At 41.1% G+C, this 25,599-nt stretch overlaps 6 protein-coding genes and 2 non-coding genes across 10 annotated transcripts; 3 read left to right on the forward strand and 5 right to left on the reverse strand.

Moving 5' to 3' along the window:
• Positions 1-288: 288 nt before the first annotated feature.
• On the forward strand, positions 289-426 carry LOC6562600. The gene has a single exon (XR_047144.2). It is a non-coding gene; the product is annotated as a U4 spliceosomal RNA (small nuclear RNA).
• Positions 427-532: 106 nt separating this feature from the next.
• LOC6561653 (glutamate receptor ionotropic, kainate 2) lies at positions 533-5,205 on the reverse strand. Its single transcript, XM_001988158.3, has 13 exons — positions 4,957-5,205; positions 4,705-4,851; positions 4,581-4,643; positions 3,750-3,959; positions 3,197-3,408; positions 2,973-3,131; positions 2,747-2,905; positions 2,368-2,648; positions 2,103-2,292; positions 1,676-2,037; positions 1,158-1,588; positions 838-1,097; positions 533-784 (listed from the first exon to the last, which is right to left on the reverse strand). Exons 1-13 carry the CDS (start codon positions 5,039-5,041, stop codon positions 596-598), a joined length of 2,748 nt encoding a protein of 915 aa, XP_001988194.1. The 5' UTR covers positions 5,042-5,205; the 3' UTR covers positions 533-595.
• A 531-nt stretch (positions 5,206-5,736) lies between these two features.
• LOC6562725 (glutamate receptor ionotropic, kainate 2) lies at positions 5,737-9,767 on the reverse strand. Of its 2 annotated transcripts, XM_001988157.3 has the most exons (12): positions 9,628-9,767; positions 9,407-9,556; positions 9,281-9,343; positions 8,984-9,190; positions 8,552-8,769; positions 8,345-8,494; positions 7,836-8,278; positions 7,591-7,768; positions 7,307-7,530; positions 7,113-7,250; positions 6,622-7,052; positions 5,737-6,221 (listed from the first exon to the last, which is right to left on the reverse strand). In XM_001988157.3, the coding sequence occupies exons 1-12, from the start codon at positions 9,713-9,715 to the stop codon at positions 5,788-5,790; spliced, it is 2,724 nt and encodes a 907-aa protein (XP_001988193.1). In that variant the 5' UTR covers positions 9,716-9,767; the 3' UTR covers positions 5,737-5,787. The 2 variants fall into 2 exon arrangements, with proteins under 2 accessions (XP_001988193.1, XP_032591939.1); XM_032736048.2 differs by lacking the exon at positions 9,628-9,767 and having other exon boundaries at positions 7,307-7,521; positions 9,407-9,514.
• Positions 9,768-10,746: 979 nt separating this feature from the next.
• LOC6562525 (cilia- and flagella-associated protein 299) lies at positions 10,747-11,694 on the forward strand. The gene is made up of 2 exons (XM_001988156.2): positions 10,747-11,141; positions 11,203-11,694. Exons 1-2 carry the CDS (start codon positions 10,818-10,820, stop codon positions 11,596-11,598), a joined length of 720 nt encoding a protein of 239 aa, XP_001988192.1. The 5' UTR covers positions 10,747-10,817; the 3' UTR covers positions 11,599-11,694.
• A 223-nt stretch (positions 11,695-11,917) lies between these two features.
• LOC6562524 (glutamate receptor ionotropic, kainate 2) lies at positions 11,918-16,452 on the forward strand. 2 transcript variants are annotated; one of them, XM_001988155.3, is made up of 12 exons: positions 11,918-12,130; positions 12,255-12,401; positions 12,464-12,526; positions 12,588-12,785; positions 12,850-13,061; positions 13,150-13,491; positions 13,554-13,985; positions 14,133-14,491; positions 14,550-14,850; positions 15,025-15,154; positions 15,215-15,483; positions 15,546-16,452. In XM_001988155.3, exons 1-12 carry the CDS (start codon positions 12,058-12,060, stop codon positions 16,050-16,052), a joined length of 3,033 nt encoding a protein of 1,010 aa, XP_001988191.2. In that variant the 5' UTR covers positions 11,918-12,057; the 3' UTR covers positions 16,053-16,452. The 2 variants fall into 2 exon arrangements, with proteins under 2 accessions (XP_001988191.2, XP_043070407.1); XM_043214472.1 differs by having other exon boundaries at positions 12,076-12,130; positions 12,259-12,401; positions 15,546-16,198.
• Positions 16,453-16,853: 401 nt separating this feature from the next.
• Positions 16,854-25,429, reverse strand: LOC6561726 (WD repeat domain phosphoinositide-interacting protein 2). The gene is made up of 4 exons (XM_032735923.1): positions 25,095-25,429; positions 18,174-18,907; positions 17,512-18,108; positions 16,854-17,437 (listed from the first exon to the last, which is right to left on the reverse strand). Exons 1-4 carry the CDS (start codon positions 25,130-25,132, stop codon positions 17,337-17,339), a joined length of 1,470 nt encoding a protein of 489 aa, XP_032591814.1. The 5' UTR covers positions 25,133-25,429; the 3' UTR covers positions 16,854-17,336.
• Positions 19,222-19,361, reverse strand: LOC6561725. Its single transcript, XR_047143.2, has one exon. It is a non-coding gene; the product is annotated as a U4 spliceosomal RNA (small nuclear RNA).
• Positions 20,054-22,459, reverse strand: LOC6562703. The gene has a single exon (XM_032735922.1). It carries the CDS (start codon positions 22,370-22,372, stop codon positions 20,252-20,254), a length of 2,121 nt encoding a protein of 706 aa, XP_032591813.1. The 5' UTR covers positions 22,373-22,459; the 3' UTR covers positions 20,054-20,251.
• Positions 25,430-25,599: the final 170 nt, after the last annotated feature.

Genomic DNA, 25,599 nt, shown 5'->3' on the forward strand with positions numbered 1-25,599 from the left:
CCACTGATAGGGCTTTAAAACTTAACTGCGACTGGGGTGCACTGACATTGTCTTCTATTGCGAATGCCAACTGATGCAACTGAGTTACAACCGGTTAGTGCTTTGGCAAAGAAACTGGTTAGAATTATATGATCAATAGTTAAGGGTGAGCTTGCACAAGCTTCAGCCCTTCAAGTTCCTACAACCCTTACAGCTGACTAGCAGGCCTTAAAGTTTTCAGCAATAATTCTCAATATGTTTAGGCAAATACCATGTATATCTTAGGCCAGTTCGCAGTGAGCAAAGTACAACCTTGTGCAGTGGCAATATCGCAAACGATGAGGTCACAACCGAGTTGCGATTATTGCTAGTTGAAAACTTTAACCAATAACTCGCCCTGTGGGAGCTCTGCTCTCGCTGAGGCAATTTTTCTAGGCTCGAAAGAGTCGACTTGATAATAAATTCGAAATAAAAACTTGGATCCTAAAGCTAAATTAGTTTAGTATTCCAATATTATTCCCAAAATACAAATGTTTATTTTTTCCTATAAATATTTTATTAAATGTTTATAATTACAAATGCTATTTGAATGAATTTTACAAGCGTTAAATGCATTCTACTCCGATCTGTTTTTCGATTTTTTCTTCTTCTTCTTCACACTGGACATACTAGACATTGGGCCGAGCGAGGAGTAGCCCGTCGAGGTGGAGTCCCGACTCTGGCGATGTGTGCGCGGAGGCTTTCGTGTCTGCCAGACACGTACGAGAAAGTTAAGCTCGCCCTTTAATGCCACAATGGGTTTTATCTACAAGAGGCAATCAATTGTTATGTATTCATTAAATAAAGTATATTACGTACCTTTTCCTTGAGCGCAATGCGATGCACATGCCACAGGAACTCTACCATGCCAATGAGAAAAGCCACAAATACGCCCACAATAAGCACCATAAATAGCCCACCCACTGCATCCATGTCAAACTGGCCATCATTATTCGTGGGACCGCTGTTATCACAAACTGTGTCATTCGCATTAAACCATTTGTTGCGCAGATTATAAAGAACGCCTCGTTCGCTCAGCTTTAGAATGCCAACACTCAGATTTGATCGAAAATTTGCATCTAAGTATAAGAATAGAGTCAGTAAATGGATTATTATTACTTCTACTCGAGTTCACTTACTTAATGGCACGGCAATACCGTAGTGCTTCTCTCCAAAACTGTCCCCCAGTTGGGTTAGCTCACAATTTCGTTGCACATAGTACTGTAGATTTGTGGTTTCCATTAGAAAAGCATAGGTGCCGCGGCTTAGTTTGACGCGATCCACACCCTCCTCATTATTTTTGGTAAAGGCATCTGGTTTCACAGATAACATCTTGTTCCAGGCCATGCGATTATCAGTATCGTTCGACTCGGAAAAATACACAGAAGTAGCGCCACCTCGAATCGTGCCAAATTGTACCTTGTTCTGATCAATCAGATCGTGCAACGATTCAATGCCGCCAGTCAATTTGGAGGACGTGAGAAAGGAAGCCAGTTTGGCAATGTATGTTTGCGAGATGAGCAGAGTGAAGAACCACCAAAATGCAGTCAGCAGGCGCATCGGAAGGGCCCTGACAATGACAATATGTTTAATGAAAAAGAGAACGCAACTAACTTCAGATGATAACATTCGATGCTGAAAGAAGACCATTACGCACCTGGGCAACAGATAACAGCCCTGATTGAGTATTGAGCCGAGGACAAGCCACATTGTATTATGCAGTTTCCAGATATTTTCGCGTTCCTCTTGATTATTATCATTCACAACTGGCGGCTCCCATTCGCTAGAATCCATGCGGCCGGCCACAACCAATGCCATTGCTGAAATTAGCATTGCAACCATTACATAGAGCCATACATCTACACCGTAGGGATTGAGGAAGCCATAAATATCCGCCTGTGGTGGTGGCTGCTTGTACGACAAGATGCTTATGCCCAGCTGCATAAATGGCACAGTGAAGTCCACAACCGAACGACGCGCCTGAGTAATGGTCAAGTCACAGATGCCAATCTGTGCGTTCTGCAAGGGAAAGCGTAGTGAACGGATTTAGCCATGATTCAAATGTAAATTTAAAGCGCACTCACGTTGTCAATTAGCTGCCTAATTATGCCATCCCATTCATCGGTAGATGCATCGTAGCTCCCATATTTGTTATCCCTCACCGGCTCAAATTCAAAATCAAATTTGCATTCCTCGGCCAGCTTGTATAACAAATCAACCGCATATCCCTCGAAACGTTCATTGCCCTCATAGTGCACGCCTTCAGGTTCCTCGCTTATCGAGTAGAATATAGAATACATCATTTTAAGCTAAGTTTCGGTATTTTTCGATTCAACACGTCCTACTCACCGCCAGCTGAAGTAGGGCTTGCCCACTCGAGTGGCCACTGTATATCGGACGGGCTTTTGTGAGAAATCTTCCTTGTTCTCCTGACGTCGCTGTTTCAGCGCCTGCGTTGAGTTCTCTCTAATCTTATCGTAGTCCACCAGCTGAAACTCCTTGTTCCAGATGTGCGTTACGCGATCAATGATCGGATTGTAAACATCCAAATTGAAGTCCTCGCGTTGTCCATCCGCTGTGAGTTGCAGTCGCTGTGTCTTATATGGCGGTTTGATCTGCTTTGGTGTCAGCTAAAATATCAAATATTTGAGTGTTGTTCATCATTAGTTTTATCAATCAACAAATGCAAACTATTTGAAATGAGTATTTTAGTTACTAAAAGACATACCTCCTTCATCTGTTGCACTAAATGCGGTCCTGGCTGCCAGAAGCCACGCCCACAGCTAAACTGTGGCGTGTAGAATCCGGTTCGTTGACTCAATAGTAGCACAGCATTGTAGAAGAGCACAATGGCATCGTAGACGAGCTGAGTGCTCAATGAGATGAACTGCGGAAAGTAATAATAAGTTATAAGTTATTATTATTGACAGAGTATTTTGAATATATGGACTCACCCTATCATCAATTTCATTATCGAACACATCGGTTTCATCATGTAAGGGCGGTGGAATATAGGAACGAATTCTCACAGCTGCAACGGCAACTGTGAACTCACGCGAATAGAATCGATCGATGCCACTGACGTGGGTATCCAGATTGGTTAGGAACAGATTCTAAGTTCAAAGTGAAAGTGAGCAAAGCTTTTCTATTACATAAACAAAATGATAAAGCTACTCACATTAAACGATCCAGTCATATTGAAAGCTATCGAGGCATTGACCACATCCACCAATATATCGGAGGGGCAATCAAGCAGCACGAACTTCTCACGAGCATTATTAATGCGTTTCCAAAGTATTCGATAATCATCGCCGCGTTGAAACTCCTGGAGCTTGATTCCAGTTTTGTGCAACTGCCTCCAAGCAAAGATATGCTGAAATCGGGCAAAGTCTAAAGGAAACAGTTCAAAATTAGACGACTTAAAATATAAATTGAGGAGACAAATAGAATAGAAAAAAATGTATTCAATACAATACTTTCTGAAAATATATTTTATCTAAAAGAAATATACTATTACTAAGCGATAATACAATTGTTTTAATATAGCTTTTAATTAAAAAGAGTTAAATTTACATATTAGGGACAAGTATTGGGCACACTAAATCTTCACGTTGATTTATATAATAAAAAATTATAATAATAATCAAGTTAGATCTTTTAACAGGCTGGTTAATCTCATATATTATTTTTCTTCACTCCTCCTACGTCTCTCAGAATTTCAATTTACTTACGTGCATCCCGCTCATAGGCAATAGTAAAGGACTTCCAATCAAAGGCCTTGCTCCGCAGAATGTCAGCGAGGCCCATAGAGAGTATTAGTTCTGAGGGCGCCACATTGATGGTCAACTGATGATTTAGACGCTCACGTGAGGATTGCTGTGGGTGCCAGTCGAACTGTAGATGCGGAATGCCCATCATATTGCACAGCACCTCGACAATATCTAAAAGCGGGAAGTGAGAAGGAGAAAATCATCATGTATACAAATCTGATGGCTAATGTATATTTTTGTTTAGAATGACTTGGCGAACTAACAAAACATACAATGAAAGTGCCGAGCAAAACAACGGAATGAAATGAACGAATATTTTCCTGGCAGCGATCCAATAAACGATGCGCAAGTGTCCCATCTATTTGGGATTGCATACATGAATATAAACACACACGTTCGAGTCTTGTCGTTTATTTACTATACAAATATGTGGCTATAATGCTTGCTTGGCCAATTTAATGCGAAACATCAAGAATCATTAACGAGGTTAGTGGCATCAATTGAGAAACTATATCGGTTGCTCTCTTTCTCTCTGGCATTAGCTCTCTTTCTCTCTGTCATTAGCTCTCTGGTAAAACACGAAAAACACTTTCTCTCTCAATCGCGTTCTCTCTTCTCTCTGCGTTTTAAAATACTCACATTTTCTGTCTTTTGTATACAGATGAAATTAGTCTACGCGCAGAGAAGAACGACAAACAGGCGACAACAACAATGGCCCCAGACATAATTTAATGACGCCGATTTTGTTTAAAAATAATTTAACTTTTCGACATTGTTAAAAAGTAAACTTACCGCTGGTCGTCTTTGAACTTGGTCCCAAAATAGCAGCGACACCATTCCCAATCAAGTCACAGGCTAAGTAAAATAATGTATCACATGAATGCCAGATAATTAGTTTGATATATCAAATACTCACATAAATCCTGCAGCACAATGCTATCGTCCACAGTAATGTAATGCTTTATGGGTTCCAGTTGTAAGTCTGGGCTTAAGGCATTTACCTCCTCGATGGCGGCATCAAAAGCCGCAGCCAGATTCATTTCGGTATCAAAGAAGATAGCCCCTATTCAAAAGAAAGAAAGTTTTGAGAAACATTCAAACAAACTTCAACAAAAAAATTAAAATAAACTATTATTTTAGTAAAAAGACATTTTTAAATTTTATTCACCAATTTTTATCACCATTCCTTCATTATTATGGGCGCCGCTGCAGAAAGCTAATGCAGCAAAGATTAGGAACTTTAGTGTAAACATCACTTATAGATAGGATCACTTTCGCATGATTGTTTGTCCCTGGTCTCAAATGACATTTATATAATGCGATACGATGCACAGAAAACAGTTCACAATTCACTTTATCCACCTATAAGTATCAAAAACATAAGTAACAAAAATATCCAAAATATATATTCCATACGCGTGATGAAGACCACGCAACGGCTACGCTTCGAATACCAAGCAAATGTACGAATCGGGATCTGGTCGGGGGCGCTGCTCACGAGGCACTGAGCTGCTAGAGAAATACATTTTTGGAGCAAAGCGATCGCTGGGAGAGTGCTGCTTATTTTAGCAGACGAATCGTAGGTGGCAGCGAGGTCCAAGAGCCATTTGTTTTATGGACAACAGACACACACGCACACGCAATACGATGGTCACAAAAGCAAGAGCAGCACACAACACACTCGGCCAGGCAGACTGTGGCATCAACTGCCGCTGGAAATGAGCCAAGTAAATGGCATGCAGATGTGGCCACAACTGGTGCGTGCCGAATATCCAAGCAGCAATGTAGGGTGAAATAGCATTAAGAAAAAAAAAGATTTGGCCTAAGGAAAAACAAAAAATAAACTATATAGAATTTCTATATATACTAAACGATATGCATGTGGCACACATCAATATAATAATACATTACTCAATAATTATGTATACATTTTGCTGAATTTCTCAAAACTCTGTTTATTCAACTCAACAAATGAATGAATTATTTAACTTATTGCTTATTAACTAGCCGTTTTGCTGCGTGTTTTCTCCTTTGAGCTGCGCCTTGACGCCGAGGAGCGTCTGGAGGATTTGTCTCCGCCACTGCTGCTACTGCTGGATATGCGCATGGGTTTCTTGCGCACCCAGAACTTGAGCGCAAAGATCAGTTCCGCCTTCAGGGCCTGCCAGGGTGTCACACGCTCCTCAACGGCCACGTTCTGCACATTCCACAGAAACTCAAAGATGCCCAAAATAACGCCAGTTACCACACCTCCAGCGAGCACCAAAAAAACACCGCCCAGCTCTATAATCGACAGCTCATCGCCATCCACCTCATGAAACGATTCGCAGGTAACATTGTGATTCTTCCACCATTTGTTCTTCAGCTTATAGAGTTCCCCCTTTTCGCTCAGCTGCAGTATGGAGACGCTCAAATTGGTGCGATAATCGGCGCCTGGAATAAATTTGATTGAAACTTATCTACAAATTTGTACATTGGTTAAAATATAAAAGGAAAATGGAACGTTTTTGCTTACATAGGGTATCAAAACTCTTATATCAAGCATGGATCTTTACTCTCCTGCCTTACATTCTTTAGAAAACTCAAAAAACTGATATTGAAATATTATAAATACAACCGGAATAACAAAATAGAAATAGGAATAATAAATATTATAATATGTGCATAATTTTTAGTCCGATTTAAATTTGACGGACTGGCAAATAAACATAATTTCTTTATATAATTCTATATGTTTGCTAGTCAAATGTGTAGTATTCTTAAGATGCTCTCCATAATTCGAATATTTATATATTTTCATTGGATATTCAGAGTTTCTCAACATTGGACTTACCCAATGGCACTGCCAAGCCATAATGCTTTTCGCCAATCTGTCCGCCAATCTGACGCAAATCGCAGTGGCGCTCAATGTTGTAAGTCATGCTAGTTGTCTCCATAAGGAAGGCATAGCTGCCCTTCTCCTTGCGCACACGATCGACGCCCTCCTTGTTGTTGCTGGTAAATGCGGATGGATTGAAGCCCTTCATTTGACTCCACGCGCGCTGATAGTCCGTGTCATTCGACTCGGAGAAGAACAAGGAGGTGCTGCCACCTCGCATGGCACCAAACTTCACTTCGTCCTGATCGAGTAGATCCTGCAAGCTCTTAATGGTGCTCTGCCATTTGTTGCTGGTCAAGAAGGCTGCCAAATTGGCTGTATAAGTGCTGAGCATCATCAGTGCAAAGAACCACCACATGCCCGTCAGAATACGCATATGAGGACCCCTGGAATTCGAATCAAGTTTTACTTTTGAATGAGTATTAATATTTATAATCCACAAATACCTCGGCAATATATCGCAGCCCTGTTGCATAATGGAGCCCACCATTAGCCAGCAACTGTTATTCACATTCCAAATGTTCTCCAGTTCATCGGGATCGACTATGGCTGGGTTCGGAGGCATCCACTCACGATAGGAGAGCCTATGGAAAAATTACATTTCAAAAGCGGATGAGGTAACCAGAAAATCACAGCTCACCTGGCAATCAGCACAAAGGCCAGCGTCATCACCAACTGTGCAAATACCATATAGATCCACACCTCTGGCGCAAATGGTTCCAAGAAGGCAAACGGATTCTTCTGCACCGGCGGACTCTTGTAATGCATTATACTAATCCCCAGTTGCATAAAGGGCACTGTGAAATCCACAGCCGAGCGACGAAGCTGAGTGATCGTCAAATCACAGACACCAATCTGAGCGTGCTAAAAGAATACAGATTTTTCATTATTAACTCCAACTTTCAACTCGAAAAGACAACTCACATGATCAATTAGCTTGCGTATAATGCCATCCCATTGCTTGGTTTCGGGATTGTATTTGCCGTTGCCATTGACAATCATGAACTCATAATCGAATTCCATCAGCTCGGATAGCTTTCGAATGAGATCCACAGCATAGCCTTCGTACTTTTCCTGGCCCCTATAATTCTCATGATCCTGCCTGAAGTTGAAGTTTGTTCAATATACATAGGAAGTAATTAAATAAGTGAGTTACTTAAAATACTTACTTCATCATAAAATAGGGCTCCTCATGGTGTGTGACAACTGTATAAACTTTGCGCTGAGTTGAGAAATCCGGCGTGGGTATTGAGTTTTCCAATTCCGGATTCAGTCGCCGGACCTTAATGCCATGATCTGGTGTCCAGACCATTAGTGGCTCATTGACAGTCGGCTTATAGATTTCTAGATTGAAGCTCGTTCGCTGTCCATACTCATTGAGTTTCATGTTTTCGGTTTTGAAGTGCGGCTCAACATCATCCTCCGATATGGTTTTCATCTCGTGCACTATATAAGCACCCATTATCCAGGGACTGCCATGGCCGAGGCCACAGTGGCTATTAGGTGTATAGAACTGTTGCATGTATGCGATCACATTACGTGCCGAATTGGCAAATAAAATTACAGCATCATAGATGAGTATGGGCAGCATCATTTGGCTGCCAAGTATTTGCTACAAATGCAAAGATTATTACAAATATGATTCATATTACATGTGCTGTGTATTATTACTACTCACATCCACTTTGGTGATGCGCGTCTTTTTGCGCTCGTAGGGATTCGGATCGACAAGTTTCAGGCGTACAGATGTTATATTCGCCTTGAAATCCTCATTGTAAATATCTTTTAGGCCCGAACTATGTGTATCCAGATGGGTGAGAAACCAATTCTATAAGTTGACTAATAAGTTTTCAAGTTTTTCACTCAGCAACGTTCAAATACTTACTCGAAAGGGACCTTGTAGCTTAAAGTCCACGGAGATTTTCAGCAACTCCTTCAGCGATTTGGGCTCACAGTCCAAAATAATACGATGCTCATGAAAAGTTTCATCCGCCTCCTTCCACAGAACGCGAAAGTCCTCAACATAATCGGCCAAACTACGCAACTTCACATAGTCAGTATTGAGAGCATGAATATTCATAAGATCTTGCAAACGAGCGAGTCCTAAAATTAATCATAGGACAAAAAATAGATGATTATAGATTATAAATAACATAAATAGAAGTGTTAACTGTATTAACAAATTTATCATTTTTGGAGATCAAACTATTTAAAAATATTAATTTTAATTGGTTTACAACTTTCTTCAATATTTCTTGGTATCAGAATAACTTGGTAAAACACAGATTTAAACTGTAAATACCTTTGGATTACTTACCCTCTGGCGTTTCATAGATAAGGGTAAATGTGCGCCACTCGTAATTGAATTTGATGATATCGTAATAGGCACGCGATAGGACTGACAAGGAGGGGGCCACATTAACTGTCATTTGGTGATTTAAGTGCTCCTGCCGCGTAGCCTCAAGTTTCCAATCGTATTCTATGTGTGGAATGCCGGTCGTGTTTGCGATTTGCGCAACAATATCTAAGGTAAAATAAACAAAATGATTACAAAACGATCACAATATGATGCTGATGAATGAGCACAATAAAACTCAAAACGGCCACTACGAACCACTAGCTGCCTTTGAACTTGGTCCGAAAATAGCCGCAACGCCATTGGAAATCAGTTCACAAGCTATACGGAAAAGATGTGCCTGGTATTAGTAACATAAATATTAAGTATTATTTGCATACTTACTGATCTGTTGCAGCAGGAAACTGTCATTGGTAGGCATATAACGTTTGATGGGTATAAATTGAAGATCGGAGAATTTTAAATTGTTGACCACACGAAAGGCATGGTCGAAACTCAATTCAATTTCCTTTTCATTTTCATAGAAAATGGCTCCTACGGAAACGTGATTAAAATAATAATAATAATAATAATAATAATAATAATGAGACAGCGTAAAAACCTACCCACTGGGATTTTTGTATGCTCATCGCCAATGGCGAGGTCATATTTTATAAATAACACCAAATAAATGTAGACTGGACACAAATGCATTTTTTCCAAAAAAGAATTTCTACTTTAACAGCGCACTCTAATTGAATTTTCTAAATGCAGCGGCCATTTCGTTGTTAAATTTTTTGCTACACATATGTACATAAATATATATATTTATATATTTTTATATATATTTATGTATACAGGCAAACAACAAGCACACAAAATTACGTAAAATTTCAAAGAATTATTTGTTTTTTTTTTCCCCTAAATTTTGTATTTAATATTATTTTCAGCTCTTGCTCCAAACAACCGACCGCAGCATCCAGTCTTGGAGCGCCCAGTACGCACACTGACCGCCCGGTTTAACTATGTCCGCTCTCCAACTGTCAGTAGACGCTGCTGCTCCGCTGCTGCTCTTTGTAGACGGTGGAAGCACTCTCATTGTGCTCTTGGGAAAGTGCCATGTGTCATGTGTGCCATGCGCCATGTACCATGTGCCTTGTGGCATGTCATTATTTATGGCGCTTGTCGATGACGTAGGCGGCATCCAGTCTGGCAAGCCTTGCCATTTTCATTCTATGATTATCGTACTCACACACAATTATGTTTGCCAGCAGCTTTTCATATTGTGTGCCAAATATTGTGATGTTCTTGCTTTTGTTTGCTCTTGGCAGCTTTTTGATCTTACAAATTGCTTGATCTATTCGAAAGGAGATGCTCTCGAGAAAAAAAACTAGTACACAAGAAAAATGTAGATCTTAAGCATATCAAAGAGGTTACAAAATTAAAACAAAATGTCACAAAATATTAAGCAAATAATCAAAATGATAAATATAATTTTAGATCAATTCAACTTTTTCCTGTCAACAACTATAATTAAAATAATATGTGTATATTACGCATAAAGAATAATAATTTCGATCATTTTTTTTAATTTCTTCGACATTTCACATTGATAATTCTAATCACTCCAACAGAGTTTTGCTTTGTATAGGATTTTGTCTAGTTGAACGCTAGTTTTTGGTTTAAGTAACTATGGGTTTGTTGTCAACTGCCTTAGAATTACTCACAGTTCACTTCTGTTCTCTCTACACAAAAAAAATAAAATAAAAATAAATAAATATAAAAAAAAGAATTTACAAACTTAAATAAAACCAAAATGAGCGACAAAGTAGTGGACACAAGTGTTTTAGGCTTTGCAACTTATGAGGATTATGTGAACTCTTTCTCGACCAAAAATGATATCAGATATTTGGGCAACATTCGTGTAGCCGGAAACCTTGCCAAATTGGGATATCGGTCCACGAAGACACCCTACTCTGAGAAGGAATTCGTGAAACGAGTCGATTTGGCAATGCTTGCGATACGACCAAAAATTACGGGCATCCAGCCATTTAGTAGATTTATGTCACCAGACAATACGGATCCAGTGCTTCTCGAGTTTAAGCGACGTGAGGTGCCCATATTCTCCAAAATCTTAGCTGTAAGACTGAAAGTTACAATTATTTCAACTTTTACTATATCTCTACTCATATCCCAAAAAGACAATTGTGTTTGCAAGATATACAGCACCCGATAGCTCGGACGTTTCGGCCTATCTTGATTTGGGAATGAGCTGGCAGAATACAGTGCGCCGAGCCATCAGGCACACGAATTGGAAAGGCGTCTATGAGGGATCTGCCCGACTGCTGCCCATGTCCCATCATCTGAGCTACAATAATCCACGATATAATATGCTCAACTATACGGATAGCGACAACTTCTGTGTTATCCACGATCATCGCTATGGATTAATGTTCAAGCACAGAGGCGATCACAAATATATACCGGTGGGCGGTTCTCCCACTCCGTTTGATAAAAACGTGAAAAGATCAATATCATCGTCACCAAAATATGGCACAATGATATTCTATGATCATACTGTGCGCAAGAAGGTGTGAATCAGGTGTATATATACAAAATATATTGAAATGTATGTGAAATATTATTTTATTTGTAAAGATACTTTAATCACTGGCAAAAGTCCAATAATTTAATTGTTCCGATCTCTTGTTTAGAAAATGTTTAGCACAACAAACATCAGAGGGTGCTCTCCCTCTATCTCTCTCTCACTCTTTCTCTCTTTGTCTCTCTCTCTCTCTCTCTCTCTCTCTCTCTCTGTCTGTCTCCTTCTCCCTCTCTCTGAGAACATTTCGCATGCTTATGCTCATACCTTTTAAAATTAGCATAGTTCAGTTGTATATATGGGCGACATAGCTCATTGTATTGCAGATCTTTGAACATCACAGTTGCACTTGTTGTAAAATTTTCGTTGCCAGTTTTACATCATCAGTGAACAAACACAACAATCATCGAAATCAAATTTAACTTAACAATTAAAATGCAAACAAGTCAATAAAATGTGGCCAAAACATTTTATATTTGTTTCAATGCTGTTGCACTGCGCCACAGCCAGGGAGAAGTTTATGGTCGGTGAGTGAAACAAAAATACATATTTACATATATGCATATATGTATGCATACATAATAGAAAACTAGGTCACATGCATTGAGGTTGGCTAAAAGTGTTTGCAAACATTTCTGTTTTTTTCTCTAGGCAGCATTTTCACATCGGATAAGGATGAGGCGGAAATTGCATTTCGCACAGCTGTGGATCGTGCAAATATTTTGGAACGCAATATTGAATTGGTGCCAGTTGTGGTCTATGCCAATACAGACGACAGTTTCATAATGGAGAAAATGGGTAAAGTGGATCAGAAGTGGAAAGAAAAGTATAAAAATTCAAAGCTACAACTTTACTTGCAGTTTGCAATCTTATTTCTCAAGGGGTTATTGCTATTTTTGGACCCAGCACTGGCGGCAGTTCAGGCAAGTTTTATGTCCACATTTTAATGGTTCTCCCCGGTTTTAACTTGATCGACTTTGATAGACATCATATCCTCGATTTGCCACACTTTGGATATACCAAATATTGTATATGACTGGCGACCAGATTATCGACATTATGAGCACTCTACAATGACCCTCAATGTGCATCCCGATCATTTGCAGCTGGCACGTGGATTTGCCGAAATTGTGCAAAGCTTTGGCTGGCGAAGCTACACAGTTGTCTATGAATCAGAGAAGGGTAAGTGGGATGTCAAATCTGGAATAGCCTCATCACAATTCTGTTACTCTGTTCTGTTTTGTAGAACTGCGCCAGCTCCAGGATATTCTTCAAATTGGTGATCCAAGCAGTAATCCAACTACAATCAGGCAGCTGGGTCCCGACGACGATCACAGACCCTTTTTAAAAGAAATTAAACTGTCCACTGATAACTGTCTGATATTGCACTGTTCTCCGGAAAAACTAATGGGCATCTTAGAGCAGGCCAATGAGCTTAAAATGTTGGGTGAATATCAGGTAAAGAATCTTAAAGGAACTGGAAAAGTGACTCTTTTTTTGTGTGTTTGTCTTTATTGCTAATTATTAAATATTTTGACTTTTGCAGAGTGTTTTTATACCCCTGCTCGATACACACACACTGGAGCTTGGTGACATCGTCAACGTGGAGGCAAACATAACCACAGTTCGCATCATGGATCCCACAGACTATCACGTCAAGAACGTGGTTCACGATTGGGAGGAGCGCGAGAAGCGGGAAGGTCGCTACTATAAAGTGCTGCCCACTCAGGTTAAAACCCAGATGATATTGCTCAACGATGCCGTCTGGCTCTTCTCCAAGGGGCTCACAGAGCTGGGCATTGTAGAGGAGTTAACAGCGCCCGAAATTGAATGCAAACGCAAAAAACCCTGGCCACATGGCAGACGCATCATTGAATTTATGAAGGCGGTATGATTCAAATATCGTTTAAGTATATACATTTACATACATACAATGAGTATATCTTGCAGCGCTCCGAGGAGGTCGCCACGGGACGCATCGACTTCAACGAGTATGGGCAGCGTAGTTATTTCAGTTTGCGTTTCATGGAAATCGAGGCGGGTGGCTTCTTGGATCTGGCCATTTGGGATCCGGTCAATGGCCTGGATATGCTCAACGATGATGAAGAGAGCGAGAAGCGTGTGGGTCAAAAGTTGTCGAATAAAACCTTTATAGTCTCGTCGCGCATTGGAGCGCCCTTCCTGACAATGCGCGAACCCGAAGAGGGGCAAGTCCTGCAGGGAAATGCCCGTTACGAGGGCTACTCCATGGATCTGATTGATAATATTGCACGCATGCTGAATTTCAAATATGAATTTCGCATGTCGCCCGACGGCAAATATGGCAGCCTGAATACAGCAACCCAAACCTGGGATGGGATTGTCAGACAGCTGATCGATGGGGTGAGAAAAAAACAAAGAAAAAAATTTCTTAAAGCGAACAGGGACTGATGTCATTTATTATATACACATTGATTGTCTAATAATGACAATTTTATTATTTATTTTATATGTATCTCATTTTTAAATTTACTTACAATCACATTTTAGAACGCTGATCTGGGTATATGCGATCTGACAATGACGTCATCTCGGCGTCAGGCAGTGGATTTTACGCCACCCTTTATGAATCTGGGCATAAGTATTCTGTTCTCAAAGCCACCCATACCGCCAACAGACTTGTTCTCATTTCTGTCGCCCTTCTCGCTGGATGTGTGGATCTACATGGGCTCGGCGTATCTCTTTATATCGTTTTTACTGTTCGCCCTCGCTCGCATGGCGCCGGATGACTGGGAGAATCCGCATCCGTGCAAGGAGCCCGAGGAGGTTGAGAATATCTGGTTTCTGCATAATACAATGTGGCTTTCGATTGGTTCGCTCATGGGTCAAGGCTGCGACATATTGCCCAAGTGAGTAGATGAGCAGTTAAAATAAATACTATATTTGATTTACTTGCACTATTCTTAGAGCTGCCTCAACACGGCTTGTCACAGGCATGTGGTGGTTCTTTGCCCTCATGATGTTGAACTCCTACACAGCCAACTTGGCTGCCTTTTTAACCAATTCGCGCCAGGCCAGTTCCATCAACAATGCCGAAGATCTGTCCGCTCAGAGCAAGATCAAATATGGCGCTCTATTGGGCGGCTCCACATTGGGCTTCTTCAGAGACTCAAATTTCAGCACTTATCAACGGATGTGGACAGCCATGGAAAGTGCGACTCCCTCAGTATTTACCAAAACCAACGACGAAGGCGTGGAGCGTGTGCAAGTAAGTCAATTTAGTAAATATTAAAAAATAAAAATAAATTGTTTTGTACATTAAAAAATTAAGGTTTCTTAAAACTATAGAGAAAAAACCTAATACTAATCTTAAATGATAAGTAATAAACAGTTGAAACCCAAAAACTTAACTCATATTCGCAAATATGCATTATATTTCCAGAAAGGAAAAAATCTATATGCTTTCCTAATGGAGTCCACCACGCTGGAGTACAACGTGGAGCGTAAGTGTGACTTAATGCAAATTGGCGGCTGGCTGGACTACAAGAGTTATGGCATAGCTATGCCATTTAGTAAGTGTTATTATGGGGACTTCATTTCAAAACCAATCTTATCGTATGCATATCAACTAGATTCGCCGTATCGCAAGCAAATAAGTGGCGCTGTACTAAAGCTGGGTGAGCTGGGAGTGCTGGCGGAGCTGAAGCGCAAATGGTGGAAGGAGATGCATGGCGGTGGCAGCTGTGGGGGCGACGAGAAGAAAAACGCCGATACACCGGAGCTGGGCTTGGAGAATGTTGGTGGCGTATTTATGGTATTGGGCTTCGGCCTGTTGTCGGCGATGGTGCTGGGCTTTACGGAGTTTCTGTGGAACGTCAAAGCGGTGGCCATCGAGGAGAAGGTTAGCAACTTGAACAGTCTCTTGTTGAGCCTATGTTAAACTATATTTTAATGCCGGCATAGATATCACTAAAGGAAGCACTCAAGACGGAGGTTATGTTTGCCTTACGTATTTGGATTACGACGAAACCGGTGCACGCCAGCGTCAGCTCCAACAGCTCATCATCGACGTCTTCCAGTTCGTCATCGAAGTCAAAGTGTTCCAAATCGCATTCAGCACGTTCCAAGCGTTCATCCAAGTCTTTGGGCATGTCCAGCAAGAGCCACAAAAGCTCTGGGGATCATGATCTGGAGTCTTCGGTGCACAGCAAGCTGAAGAAGATTGGTTCCATGTTCTCGCTTAAATCGCACAAGGCCGCGACGCCTCCCCTGGAAATTGGTTGGAAATTGGATAAATCGACACAAATGACTGACTCACCACCGCCAGAGGAGAAAGCGGAGCAGGAGGACGAGGCACCAGTACAGCGACGACATCACCATCATCATCACCACCATCATCATCACAATCACCAGCAAGATGTGGACAAGTCTTTGGATCAACGTGCTAGCAAAATGAGCAATGGAGTTTAAGAAGTTCTCAGTCAAAATTTCTCCCTTCGAAAGAGTTTTCAACTTATTAAAATCTTTTTATTTTTTAGATTCGATTCCCAAATAGAATAATTAAAGTTTATACAAATAACGAATAATACCCAAAATGCATTTACATCAAATAACTCTTAAATATCCATTTGATAAATTGAAATGCAAATAAGTTAAAAACTCTTTGATTCATACAAATATTTGAAATTGATCAACCCCACAAAGTATTATGAAATTCTAACAATATTCTTACATTTTTCTATCACTGTAAAAGAAAAAAATTACATAATTCGGTTTTTTAAGTTTTTATTGTTTTTTTTTCTTCGTTTTGTTTTTGTTTTGTATTTTTTTTCTTTTCTTTAATTGTTTGATTTTTATATACTGAAGTAATATCTATTACATTTTCTCATTTCTTGTTGTACTACACAAAAATTTGTTGTCAAATTAATTTGCTTTGCTTTTTAAGTAAATTGATGGCGAATCTCAGATTGTTTATATTGTTTTACACACTGATATCAATCGAATAGAATTCTTTTTGAATGTTGTTGCATTTTCGCTCTCCTAACCATAGATTGTTTAATACTTAATTTTTGTTGTCTTCATATTTGAAATATTTAATTAATATTTATTATTACACATATATAATATAGTTACTTGCAAAGCTAATTGAATACGCATATTGTTGCTCATTGTTTAAGGTACATTTTAGTTGATTATCTCCCTGTCTGACAGCTTCTTTTTCTTAGGATTTTGGATTTTTGAGCTTAGTTCGAATAATAGCCTATACATACAAATAAAGTAGCTCCTCACCTATTAATAAATATACATAATAATAATAATCATATATTATACAAAATAGAAATTGTCATAATTTAATTCATCGAGATAGAGTGGTATACTAAAGGAATGAGATATTTTAGGAGTTCTGATCATATATTTTAGTTGCAGTTATATACAAATTGCAGGAGGCAAAAATATTGCTTAGTAGGAAAATTAAAAATATATCTTAACTAAAATACTTTTTTTTTTTTGTAAATTTTTCTCTGTCGAGTATTTGTTTTGTTTTTTAGTTTTTTAGTTTTTTTTCTTTCTTTTTTTGGTAGTTTCACATTTTGTTGCTGGCTTAACTTACATAAATTGCTTTAAATAATTGGATATATTTTTTTTTGGGCATTTTCTAAGACTTTTTTTTGGGTTTACGAAATGCAGAGAGCGTTTTTAACCACATTGTGATTCGTCCACAAAGACAATATCCTTTTGGCTCTTACGTCTCTGTCAATCCTTGGCCATTATGGCCACGGGCGGAAACTGGCGCTCGTCGTACAGCTTTGTGGGCGTGTCAATGGCATCGCATAGCTTGCGAAACTTGGCAGAATCTGTACAAATATATTTGTCATGTTTTAGTTGAGTTGAGTGAAGAGCATTTTGCAGTATTGTGGGCCACACTCACCTGACATGGCATCCGCCTGCTCGCCACGCAAGATGCCCGCATAGCTGTTGTCCGCCACCGGCTCCGGATTCTCGATGAGCACACTGGCCGCACAGCTCTTCAGCATGGTGAGCGACTGCTGTGGCAACGTCGTTGTCGTCGTCGTCGTTGCCGGCAACGACTTGGACTGCGTTTTCAGGATGCTTTCGCTCAGCTGCAATTCGATGACGTCCTCGAGGGCGCCACGCAGATCGTGCACGGCCAGCAGCTTGCAGGCACCGCCACGCTCCGCATTGAAGTCGTGCATGTAGAGGAATCCATCCTCGCAGGCAATCAGCAGACGTAGCTCCTTTTGCACATGCGTCAGCGCACAAATGTTCTTCAGGCCCGACTGTGGCAGCACCACCGTGGCAAAGGCACGATCCTGCGCCAGCACATCGCTCACCTGAGCGGGTAGCAACAGCGATGACACAGCCTTAGAGAACATGCCACCCCAACTACTGGTCGAGCTGGCCGTTGCAGACGCTGCTTCACTGTTTGCATCCTCGGCTGCTGCGCCCGCCGCTGCTGCATCCGTCGCCTCCTTGGTCTGAGTGTCCGCCTTGGCTGCCACTTCAGCTGTAAGCGTTCATAAATCAGTTAGTTAATCTTGGCCTGAGTCCAAATTATTTGGCATGACTCACCAATTGCTTTCAGTTCGGCCACCTCCACAGCCCGCGCATCGATCTTGAAGACGTGCACCGTTTCCGTGTTGGATGAGGCGCACAGGAAGTCGCCGGCCGCGGCAAAGACGAGCGATGCGATTCGCACGCAACGTTTGACGCCACGCCGGAACTCTTGGACCCGCTGGCCGTTCTTCACGCAGAAGACGCGTATCACAGTGCCCCGCTCGGAGGCGGTGGCAAGTAGCGCTCCGCTGGGCGAGAAGGTGAGCGCCGATAGGGGCGTGTCGTGCGCCTTGATTGTCATACCCGTGCGCAGTTTGTTCGCATTGAAGATGCGCAGCTCGCCGCTGGACTGACAGATAGGGAACGCCAGATGCGAGTTGAGCGACAGTGCGCAGAGGCCCAGCTCATTGGGCGCAATGTTTTCAATGGAGTGCAGGATCTTCATGTCGCGTATGTCATGTATGTGTATGCTCTCCGCGAGGCAGACGATTAGACGCTGGCGATTCATGCGGACGCAGAGTATCTCCGAGGGATAGAAACAATTGCAGATGTCCTGTTTCTTCTTGAAGTGCAGCATTTTCAGGCAGTTGGGCTTCTGGGCGGTGACCAGCACCACCAGCGAACTGTTGAAGAGCCGCTCCACAATCCTTATCTGCTCCGTATTGTCCTTGGCAAAGATCTCCTCGACTCTATCCTGGCCCGCAATCGAATAAAGACGCAGTCCACCGCTGCTCAGCACGGATAGGGAACTGCTTGAATCAAAGAAAAAAAAATACAAATTTGAACCAAGCAACAAAATTTTTCGTGTTTATGGTTAATAAGTTACTGACAGATTTATAACCTTATTTAATTATGACAAATCATAAATAATATACGCACTTTGTCAAATTCAGATCTGCAACAACCCATTAACAATAATATAAAACACGTAATTAGTTGTCCAATGCATTCAAAAACAACGCAAGGACAATCATTAAATGACGAAACACCTAACGTCATAAAATGACGTAGCGCAGGTCAATGACGAATTTTAAACCTAAGCTTCACATTTATTATGAAATTAGCCCTCTCGGGCTTCCAAAAATTGCCGTAGTGGACGGTATTTCACGTCCCCATGGCGGGGTATTGGTTAAAGTTTTCAACTAGCAATAATCGCACCTCAGTAGAACTTCATTGATTACGATATCGCCTCTGCGCAAAGATAACCAAACACTGCTAAAATACAACTACTCTATGCACACACAGCCAGAACCAGTTGAGAATTCTATGCGAAGTAAGCAGTCAACTTAAACGTTTACTTGTGTAGCATGCTTTTCGGCTGCACTTTTGTTATTGTGTGTGTGTATGTGATTTTTTGGGCAGCACTCGACAAATGCATCCCTTCTTGTTGTCTCTCGACGTTGCCTGCGAGGGGGTGCAAGAGTAATGGGCGAGGTTTGAGTGCAGAGGCATCTGCAATGTGCAGCTAAAAATAACGCTAGCAAGTTCAAGTTCGAATATGTGATGAAATAAATAATTTGGAAAAATTATGAAAAAATAAGTTCGAATTTTAAAAATATAATTAAAGCTATTTTTGGCATTTATTTTGTTATCTCTGCGCTGGCATTTGAACTCGTAACCTGAGCTTAATTTTTTTTGCTGAGCCAGCATCGTTTTCAAAGGTTGTAATTTATAAAAAATATATACAAATATATATATATATAAATAATTTAAATATGTATATAAGTAAATATAAAATATAATGAAATAAATGAATAATTATTTATTTATGTGCCAAATATAGAAACAAATAAACAGCGGTTGCAACAAGTCATAGCAATGGAATGAGTGTATTGCGTGTGCAAAAGCGGGACAACTCTATGTGCAGCAAGAAAAAATACCAAAAGGTAATTTTTAGTTCATTTTTAAATTCGATTTATTTGTGCTTAAATTTGAATTATGCTCCGCAGAGTTTATATTTTCAATATCATAAATTTGGATACTATTTTCCCCTTTTTTTAAAATGAGATCCAATTATAAATTATTTTGGCGTATCTTTCAACTTTTCACTTTCCACTTTGTACTTGGTACTAATTGTTAAATTGGGCAGATGCTTAGATTAAATCACTGGGCGACAACTGAGACTCGCCCTCGGCCATATAAATGTGCATCGCCTTGTACAGGAGTGCAATCCCAAGCTGCTTCTTCTGCTTCATGGTCCAGATCTGGGCGGGGCCATAGTAATCGCCCCGCTTAAGATTCGTGAGATGCGCCAGACCCAGTGCATCAATGATCGATGCCTCTCGTGTGTAAGCATCTGTAGGCAGTATGTTGTGGAAGACGTGAAGGCACACGACACCGCTGCCATGCTGCCATATGTCCAGGATGCGCTGCAGTTTCTTACTGCCAGCGGGCGCCTGACCCGCCGCTGGCGGGGACTTAAACAGCTCCGGCATCAGTAAGACGCGTCGCTTGCCACGTTTCTTGTGCTGCTCGTGATGCTGCTGATTGGCGCGCGTATGTTGCCTCATTGCGTCGTACAGATGTGCATAGGGGCGCGAGGATTTGCCCTTGCCTACATAGAAAATGGCGTCGAGGAAGCGCGACCAAATGCTCAGCGGATCCAGATAGGCGCGTTCTCCCGGCAAATTTCTCGAGATGCGCGGATCAATCAGCATGTAAATGAAACTCTGCTTTAGATGCCCCTCCCGCATCCGGCGACCACCTGCACAAGCTGTGGCAAAGTGTGTGGCAGAGTTGACCTCGTGTTGCATAAACCGTTCGATGTGCTCGTAATCCTGCTGGGTGCGCAGCGTGTGATGCAGTTCCACGGAGTACTTGACCTGGGCGGCCTTCGCGTGCTTCTGCGCCGCCAGCAGAGCTGCCGTGTTCCGCTTGTACTTGATCAGCTGCTTGATATACAGACGCTTCGTGGTGTGCGTGATGGGTCCAACTGGTGCACCCAGTTGCGTCAATTCCGCACGCAGTGCATCCGTCTCGTAGTCGAGGGGCAGCGTAAGATTTGTGCTAACACTGCTGTCCATTCCCTGCTCCTTTGGCACCGTTAGATACTGCATCGGCTGCTGCTGATGCTGGTGCTGCTCCTGCTTTCGTTTTCCATTAACCTTCTTGGTCGCATTCTGCGGCAATTTGGTCTCGTAGAAAACGAGTCCATTCTCATCATCCGTATGAACATATGCCTCCGTCATTTGCAGATAGTACGCCTTGTCTGGCGAAGGCTGCTCCTGCTCCTCCTCCTCCCCATTGTGTGCCGTGTGAAAGCTCTGTTCTAGGACGCACGCCTGCGCCACTTGCTCCACCAGCTGGCCAAAGGCAGCACGTCCACTTTGAGCATCTCCAACTGCTGGCAGCTGCTGCTCCAGCAGCTCCTCCTCCAGTTCGGTATCTCGGAGAGTCTGCTGCAGATGATGCTCGTAGCTGAAGTTCTCCTGGGACATGGCCTGATCCACCAGCGACTCCACACACTCCACCTGTAGCAGAGATTTACGGGCACGTGACCGTTCTACCTTATCCCGCCAGCTCTCGATTAGGGTGCGGCGTCCACACCCCGTCTCCTGATTCAGCTCATGCAGATGATCTCGTGTCAGGGCGAATAGATTCACGGACTGCTCCTGCTCCGGCTCCAAGTCTTCTACATCTGGAAATCTGGGTTGTGGTTTGCCGCGTCTGTGTGTGATATTGATGTAGTAGGGCGAGGTAACATCCTGGTTATACTTAATGCCCGTCTGTGGCGTCAAGAGAGACTGTTGCTCCTGTTGCTGCGGCTTCTGCTTCTCCTGCTGCTTTTCCTTGAAGATGTGATCCCGCATCAATTGCAGCACCTCGAAGTGACACTCCTCAATCGCATAGTGCACGGCCAGCTTGTGCTCCTCATCCATCAGATCGGGCCGTGCGCCATGCGCCAACAGCAGACGCACCAGCTCCACCCGTCCATAGTTCGCTGCGATATGGAGTGCCGTCATTTCGCCCTCACAGCGTACATTCACGTCCACCATCTGGCCACCGCTGGTCGTGAGAAAGCGTTGCAGTATTCTCAACGCCAACTCTTCGTTCTGCATGCCGCACACATAGTGCAGCGGCGACAATCCTCGCTCGCAGGGCACAATTCCAGCGTTAATGTTGTTTCTGTCCAGCATTGAGAATATATCCGATTCGTTCTCGTCCTCGAGTGCGTCGAGCAGTGTTAGTGCCAGGAAATTGGCACGCTGCTCCATCGCGTGCAATTGATTTTTCACACACTTCGACGGCGCGAATTGCTCCAATAATTTTCCAATTTACGCTTTTTTCAATGTCAAATGCAGTCGGGATTTGTTGTTGTTTATGTTTTGTGTGCGTTTCTGGTATTTTTCATGGTATTTTTCTTGTATGGCGTTGCCAGACAACGCTGCAGCGACAGTGTTGCAAAAAGCTGAGAGCGCGCTCATTTTGAATTGTATAATTTTACACACTTAATAATAATAATTTATAATTAATTAGTTCAGTTAATTAATTAGTTCATTTTTGTATTTTTTAGTTGCTTTGCCTACGAATTTATTTATATTTTTCAGTTAGCAGTGTTATAAAATCTATTGTATTGTGGTCATTTAGTCTCTTTGTCTTTTTTTTTGGTTTTTGAGAATTTCGCACTTGAAATTACGCACTGTTTGGCCATGAGAAAGCTTTGAGCTTGTATTTGTGCCAAATGTTATTTCAGGCACGTTTCTCCGATAAGCAAGAGCAGTGAATCTCGCACTGAGCGCAACACGTGTCTCCTGCTCGGGCGATTTGATTTTTTTGTTTTTGTTTTGTTTCTTTTTTATGGGAATCAAAACTAGTTTTCCAGCACAGGCGTCTCCACACACTTAAAAAGGGGCTCAAGGCCACTGCGAATTGTGCGAGGCCCCCTTTTGAAAACCGATAACACGACGGCCTTGCTTGCGCTTAGTTTTTATGTTTTGCATTTTTTTTGTTGCTTGCGCGCCTATTTTGTGTTGTTTACTAACAAAACAACTTGAGCTTATTGTTAGTCACAATCAACAATAATATTTGTGTGTTGACTTGGCTAATGTGAATCACTGATAGGTGCATGATTAAAAATAAATTATAGAAATCAAAACATAAAATGCTCAGTCAGCACTGCAATCGCCTTCGGTCGCATTTAAAAGAAAATAAGAAACCTTTCTTTCTGCCGCAACTTAAATACTCTTCTATATTAAAAATGTATCCATATTTATATGAAAATATCGTATACATTTTATCTTCTAATTTCATACTACAACGAAACCACGGAAACGGAAATCGCGACTTCAATTTATTTAAAGCAAACAATTATGCTATCTGTAAATGGTTTTCATTATCTTTTGCTTAAAGAAATTTTTAATATAGGTTGCTCAAAAAGGCAATGAACCTTAAATTGCTTGTGAATTATAATCACATCAGAAAGCGATACATTTCATTGAAAGAATTAAAATTGTATTTGTAAATTCAAATTAAAATTGTATTTGATCTTCAGTTATATTACAGAGATGGTTTGTAATTGACGAACTGAAAGGGTAGAAAAACGCAAATAAGAACGATGAATAAGGGAATACAGCAAAACAGCTGATGTAAACAAAAACATGAGGACTCATATCATGAAATGAATTTAGCAGCACTACTCGAGACACTCGAACAAAAGCCGTTTTACATGTGTTTTGTTGTTGTTGTTCTTCCTTTGCCTTTTTGTTATCAGCGTTTCCTCTCTACACCTGCACCTGTGACCTTGAACTTGACTCCCGATTCGATTGCAAGCGAAATGTATAATTTAATTGATTTGCTGGTGCATTCACCCGCGGCGCTTCAAACGATAATTGATTTGTTCTGATTAGAAATCATTTTTTTCTATTTTTTTGCTGGCGATCTTTGTTCTTTGTGACGTGGGACTATCAGTGTTAGTAAATAACCATACGTATGAGTTCCACACGCACACACATATATATGCACGAGCTTTAAGTGCTTTCTTCTGAGTGTTTCACAATTACCAGCAATATTGATTGTTATTCTTATTGTTGTTGTTGCTTCTGCTTCTGCCGTGTGCGTCACATGCACTTTGAGAAAGAAAGAGAGAGGGAGAGGGAGGGAGGCATAGAGAGAGAGAAAGCAGTCTAATGGCTCTCATCAAGTAACGGTGGTTTTGCCCCAATATGACATCAGCTGGGCAAAAATAAACAATCTCTATGTACAAAAACAATACCTAAACAAATAATACAAGTTTATTCAGTTTGCAAGTCACAACAGAAAACAAAGGCAGCATCAGCTGTTGCGCATTAACGTATTCGTGTGTGTGAATATATGTGTGTATATATATATGTGTGTGTATGCAAACCCGAAACACTATCAAGCGAAATATAAATTTTTGAATTTAACATTTTCTACAAATGTTAAGATGACGTCAGAGGTGTTTCGTTTACATTTGTTATTAATTGTCAAAAAGCAGCAACATCTTTAATTAAATGCATTAAATGTTAATTCTATGCTGTAATTGACTTAGTTCTCAAAGTCTGCAGTTTAGTGTAGGTGAGCTAGTTTGCCATTGTCTATATTTCATAATAAATGTATGCATGTCACACTTATTAGAACTGGTTGTTTGCATGTTATAATAACTAAACAAACGACGCCAATACACGCTCACACACACACATACACACACTTGCACTGATACACACACACACTGATAGGCGCTGTTACAGTTTACCTATTAGCAGTAGCCTTGCATCCGCTCCCCGCTGCTGCCCGCGCCCAGCAGCAGCTGTTTCGCTTGTTTACTTGTCTCGTTTGTCGTTGTATCTGATTTTTTTTGCTTTTTTTCTTTTTTTTTTGCCACAATGACCTTCTTTCTTCGAAGGCTTTTGTGCTTGATGAGGATGATGAAGGATGAGGGGTGACTGGTGATTAAACGTTCAATTTGTTGTAACTTACGTAAAATCCTGGTTGAAATTCATTTGATATGCTGCCATTTTAGCAATCTGTTACAGCTGTTTTATCTATTGTTTTAATTTTTTCACCCACTTTCACTCGCGTTTTGTATTTTCTTGTTTTTTTTTTGTTTTTTTCGTTTGCTATAATTCGACTTTGAAATATTTTTGTGTTTATTGCACTTTTTATTGTATAAGAAAATGCAAAAATAAACAAAGAGATAACACTGAGTGTTGGCTTCTCTTTTATTTTTAAAATTTTTTATTGATATAAATTCGATTTTCGACGATGTTTTTGTCCGTCTTTGTTGTTTTTCTACGCTCTTCTTATTTGCTTCTGTTATATTTTCAAACAAATGTTAATATTGCCCAAATGCTCAATTGAGCTGCCCAGCGCCAAATGAGTTCTCTTTCGTCAAGTGAGTAAATTTCATCGTTCGTGAGTGAGTAAAATTCATCGTTCGTTCACATATCGTTCGAGGTTGTGTGATCGACTGAATAACCGACCT

The sequence above is a fragment of the Drosophila grimshawi genome, unplaced genomic scaffold, assembly GCF_018153295.1.
Source record: "Drosophila grimshawi isolate 15287-2541.00 unplaced genomic scaffold, ASM1815329v1 contig_1377, whole genome shotgun sequence".
Taxonomy (NCBI): domain Eukaryota; kingdom Metazoa; phylum Arthropoda; class Insecta; order Diptera; family Drosophilidae; genus Drosophila; species Drosophila grimshawi.

Excerpts from the sequence above, each read along its gene's own strand:
- LOC6561653 (XM_001988158.3), bottom strand. The coding sequence starts at position 5,041 with ATGTTTACACTAAAGTTCCTAATCTTTGCTGCATTAGCTTTCTGCAGC. Across the intron at positions 4,644-4,704 it reads CATTGTGCTGCAGGATTTAT|CCTGTGACTTGATTGGGAAT; the intron begins GTGAGTATTTGA and ends TATTTTACTTAG. Across the intron at positions 1,098-1,157 it reads CGGTATTGCCGTGCCATTAA|ATGCAAATTTTCGATCAAAT; the intron begins GTAAGTGAACTC and ends TCTTATACTTAG.
- LOC6562725 (XM_001988157.3), bottom strand. The coding sequence starts at position 9,715 with ATGCATTTGTGTCCAGTCTACATTTATTTGGTGTTATTTATAAAATAT. Across the intron at positions 9,344-9,406 it reads TTTCCTGCTGCAACAGATCA|CTTGTGAACTGATTTCCAAT; the intron begins GTAAGTATGCAA and ends TTTTCCGTATAG. Across the intron at positions 7,531-7,590 it reads TACGCAAGCTAATTGATCAT|CACGCTCAGATTGGTGTCTG; the intron begins GTGAGTTGTCTT and ends GTATTCTTTTAG.
- LOC6562525 (XM_001988156.2), top strand. The coding sequence starts at position 10,818 with ATGAGCGACAAAGTAGTGGACACAAGTGTTTTAGGCTTTGCAACTTAT. Across the intron at positions 11,142-11,202 it reads TATTCTCCAAAATCTTAGCT|ACAATTGTGTTTGCAAGATA; the intron begins GTAAGACTGAAA and ends TATCCCAAAAAG.
- LOC6562524 (XM_001988155.3), top strand. The coding sequence starts at position 12,058 with ATGTGGCCAAAACATTTTATATTTGTTTCAATGCTGTTGCACTGCGCC. Across the intron at positions 13,492-13,553 it reads TCATTGAATTTATGAAGGCG|CGCTCCGAGGAGGTCGCCAC; the intron begins GTATGATTCAAA and ends TATATCTTGCAG. Across the intron at positions 13,986-14,132 it reads TCAGACAGCTGATCGATGGG|AACGCTGATCTGGGTATATG; the intron begins GTGAGAAAAAAA and ends ATCACATTTTAG.
- LOC6562703 (XM_032735922.1), bottom strand. The coding sequence starts at position 22,372 with ATGGAGCAGCGTGCCAATTTCCTGGCACTAACACTGCTCGACGCACTC.
- LOC6561726 (XM_032735923.1), bottom strand. The coding sequence starts at position 25,132 with ATGGCAGCATATCAAATGAATTTCAACCAGGATTTTAC. Across the intron at positions 18,908-25,094 it reads AATTTCAACCAGGATTTTAC|TTCCCTATCCGTGCTGAGCA; the intron begins GTAAGTTACAAC and ends TGATTCAAGCAG. Across the intron at positions 17,438-17,511 it reads GCAGGCGGATGCCATGTCAG|ATTCTGCCAAGTTTCGCAAG; the intron begins GTGAGTGTGGCC and ends ATATTTGTACAG.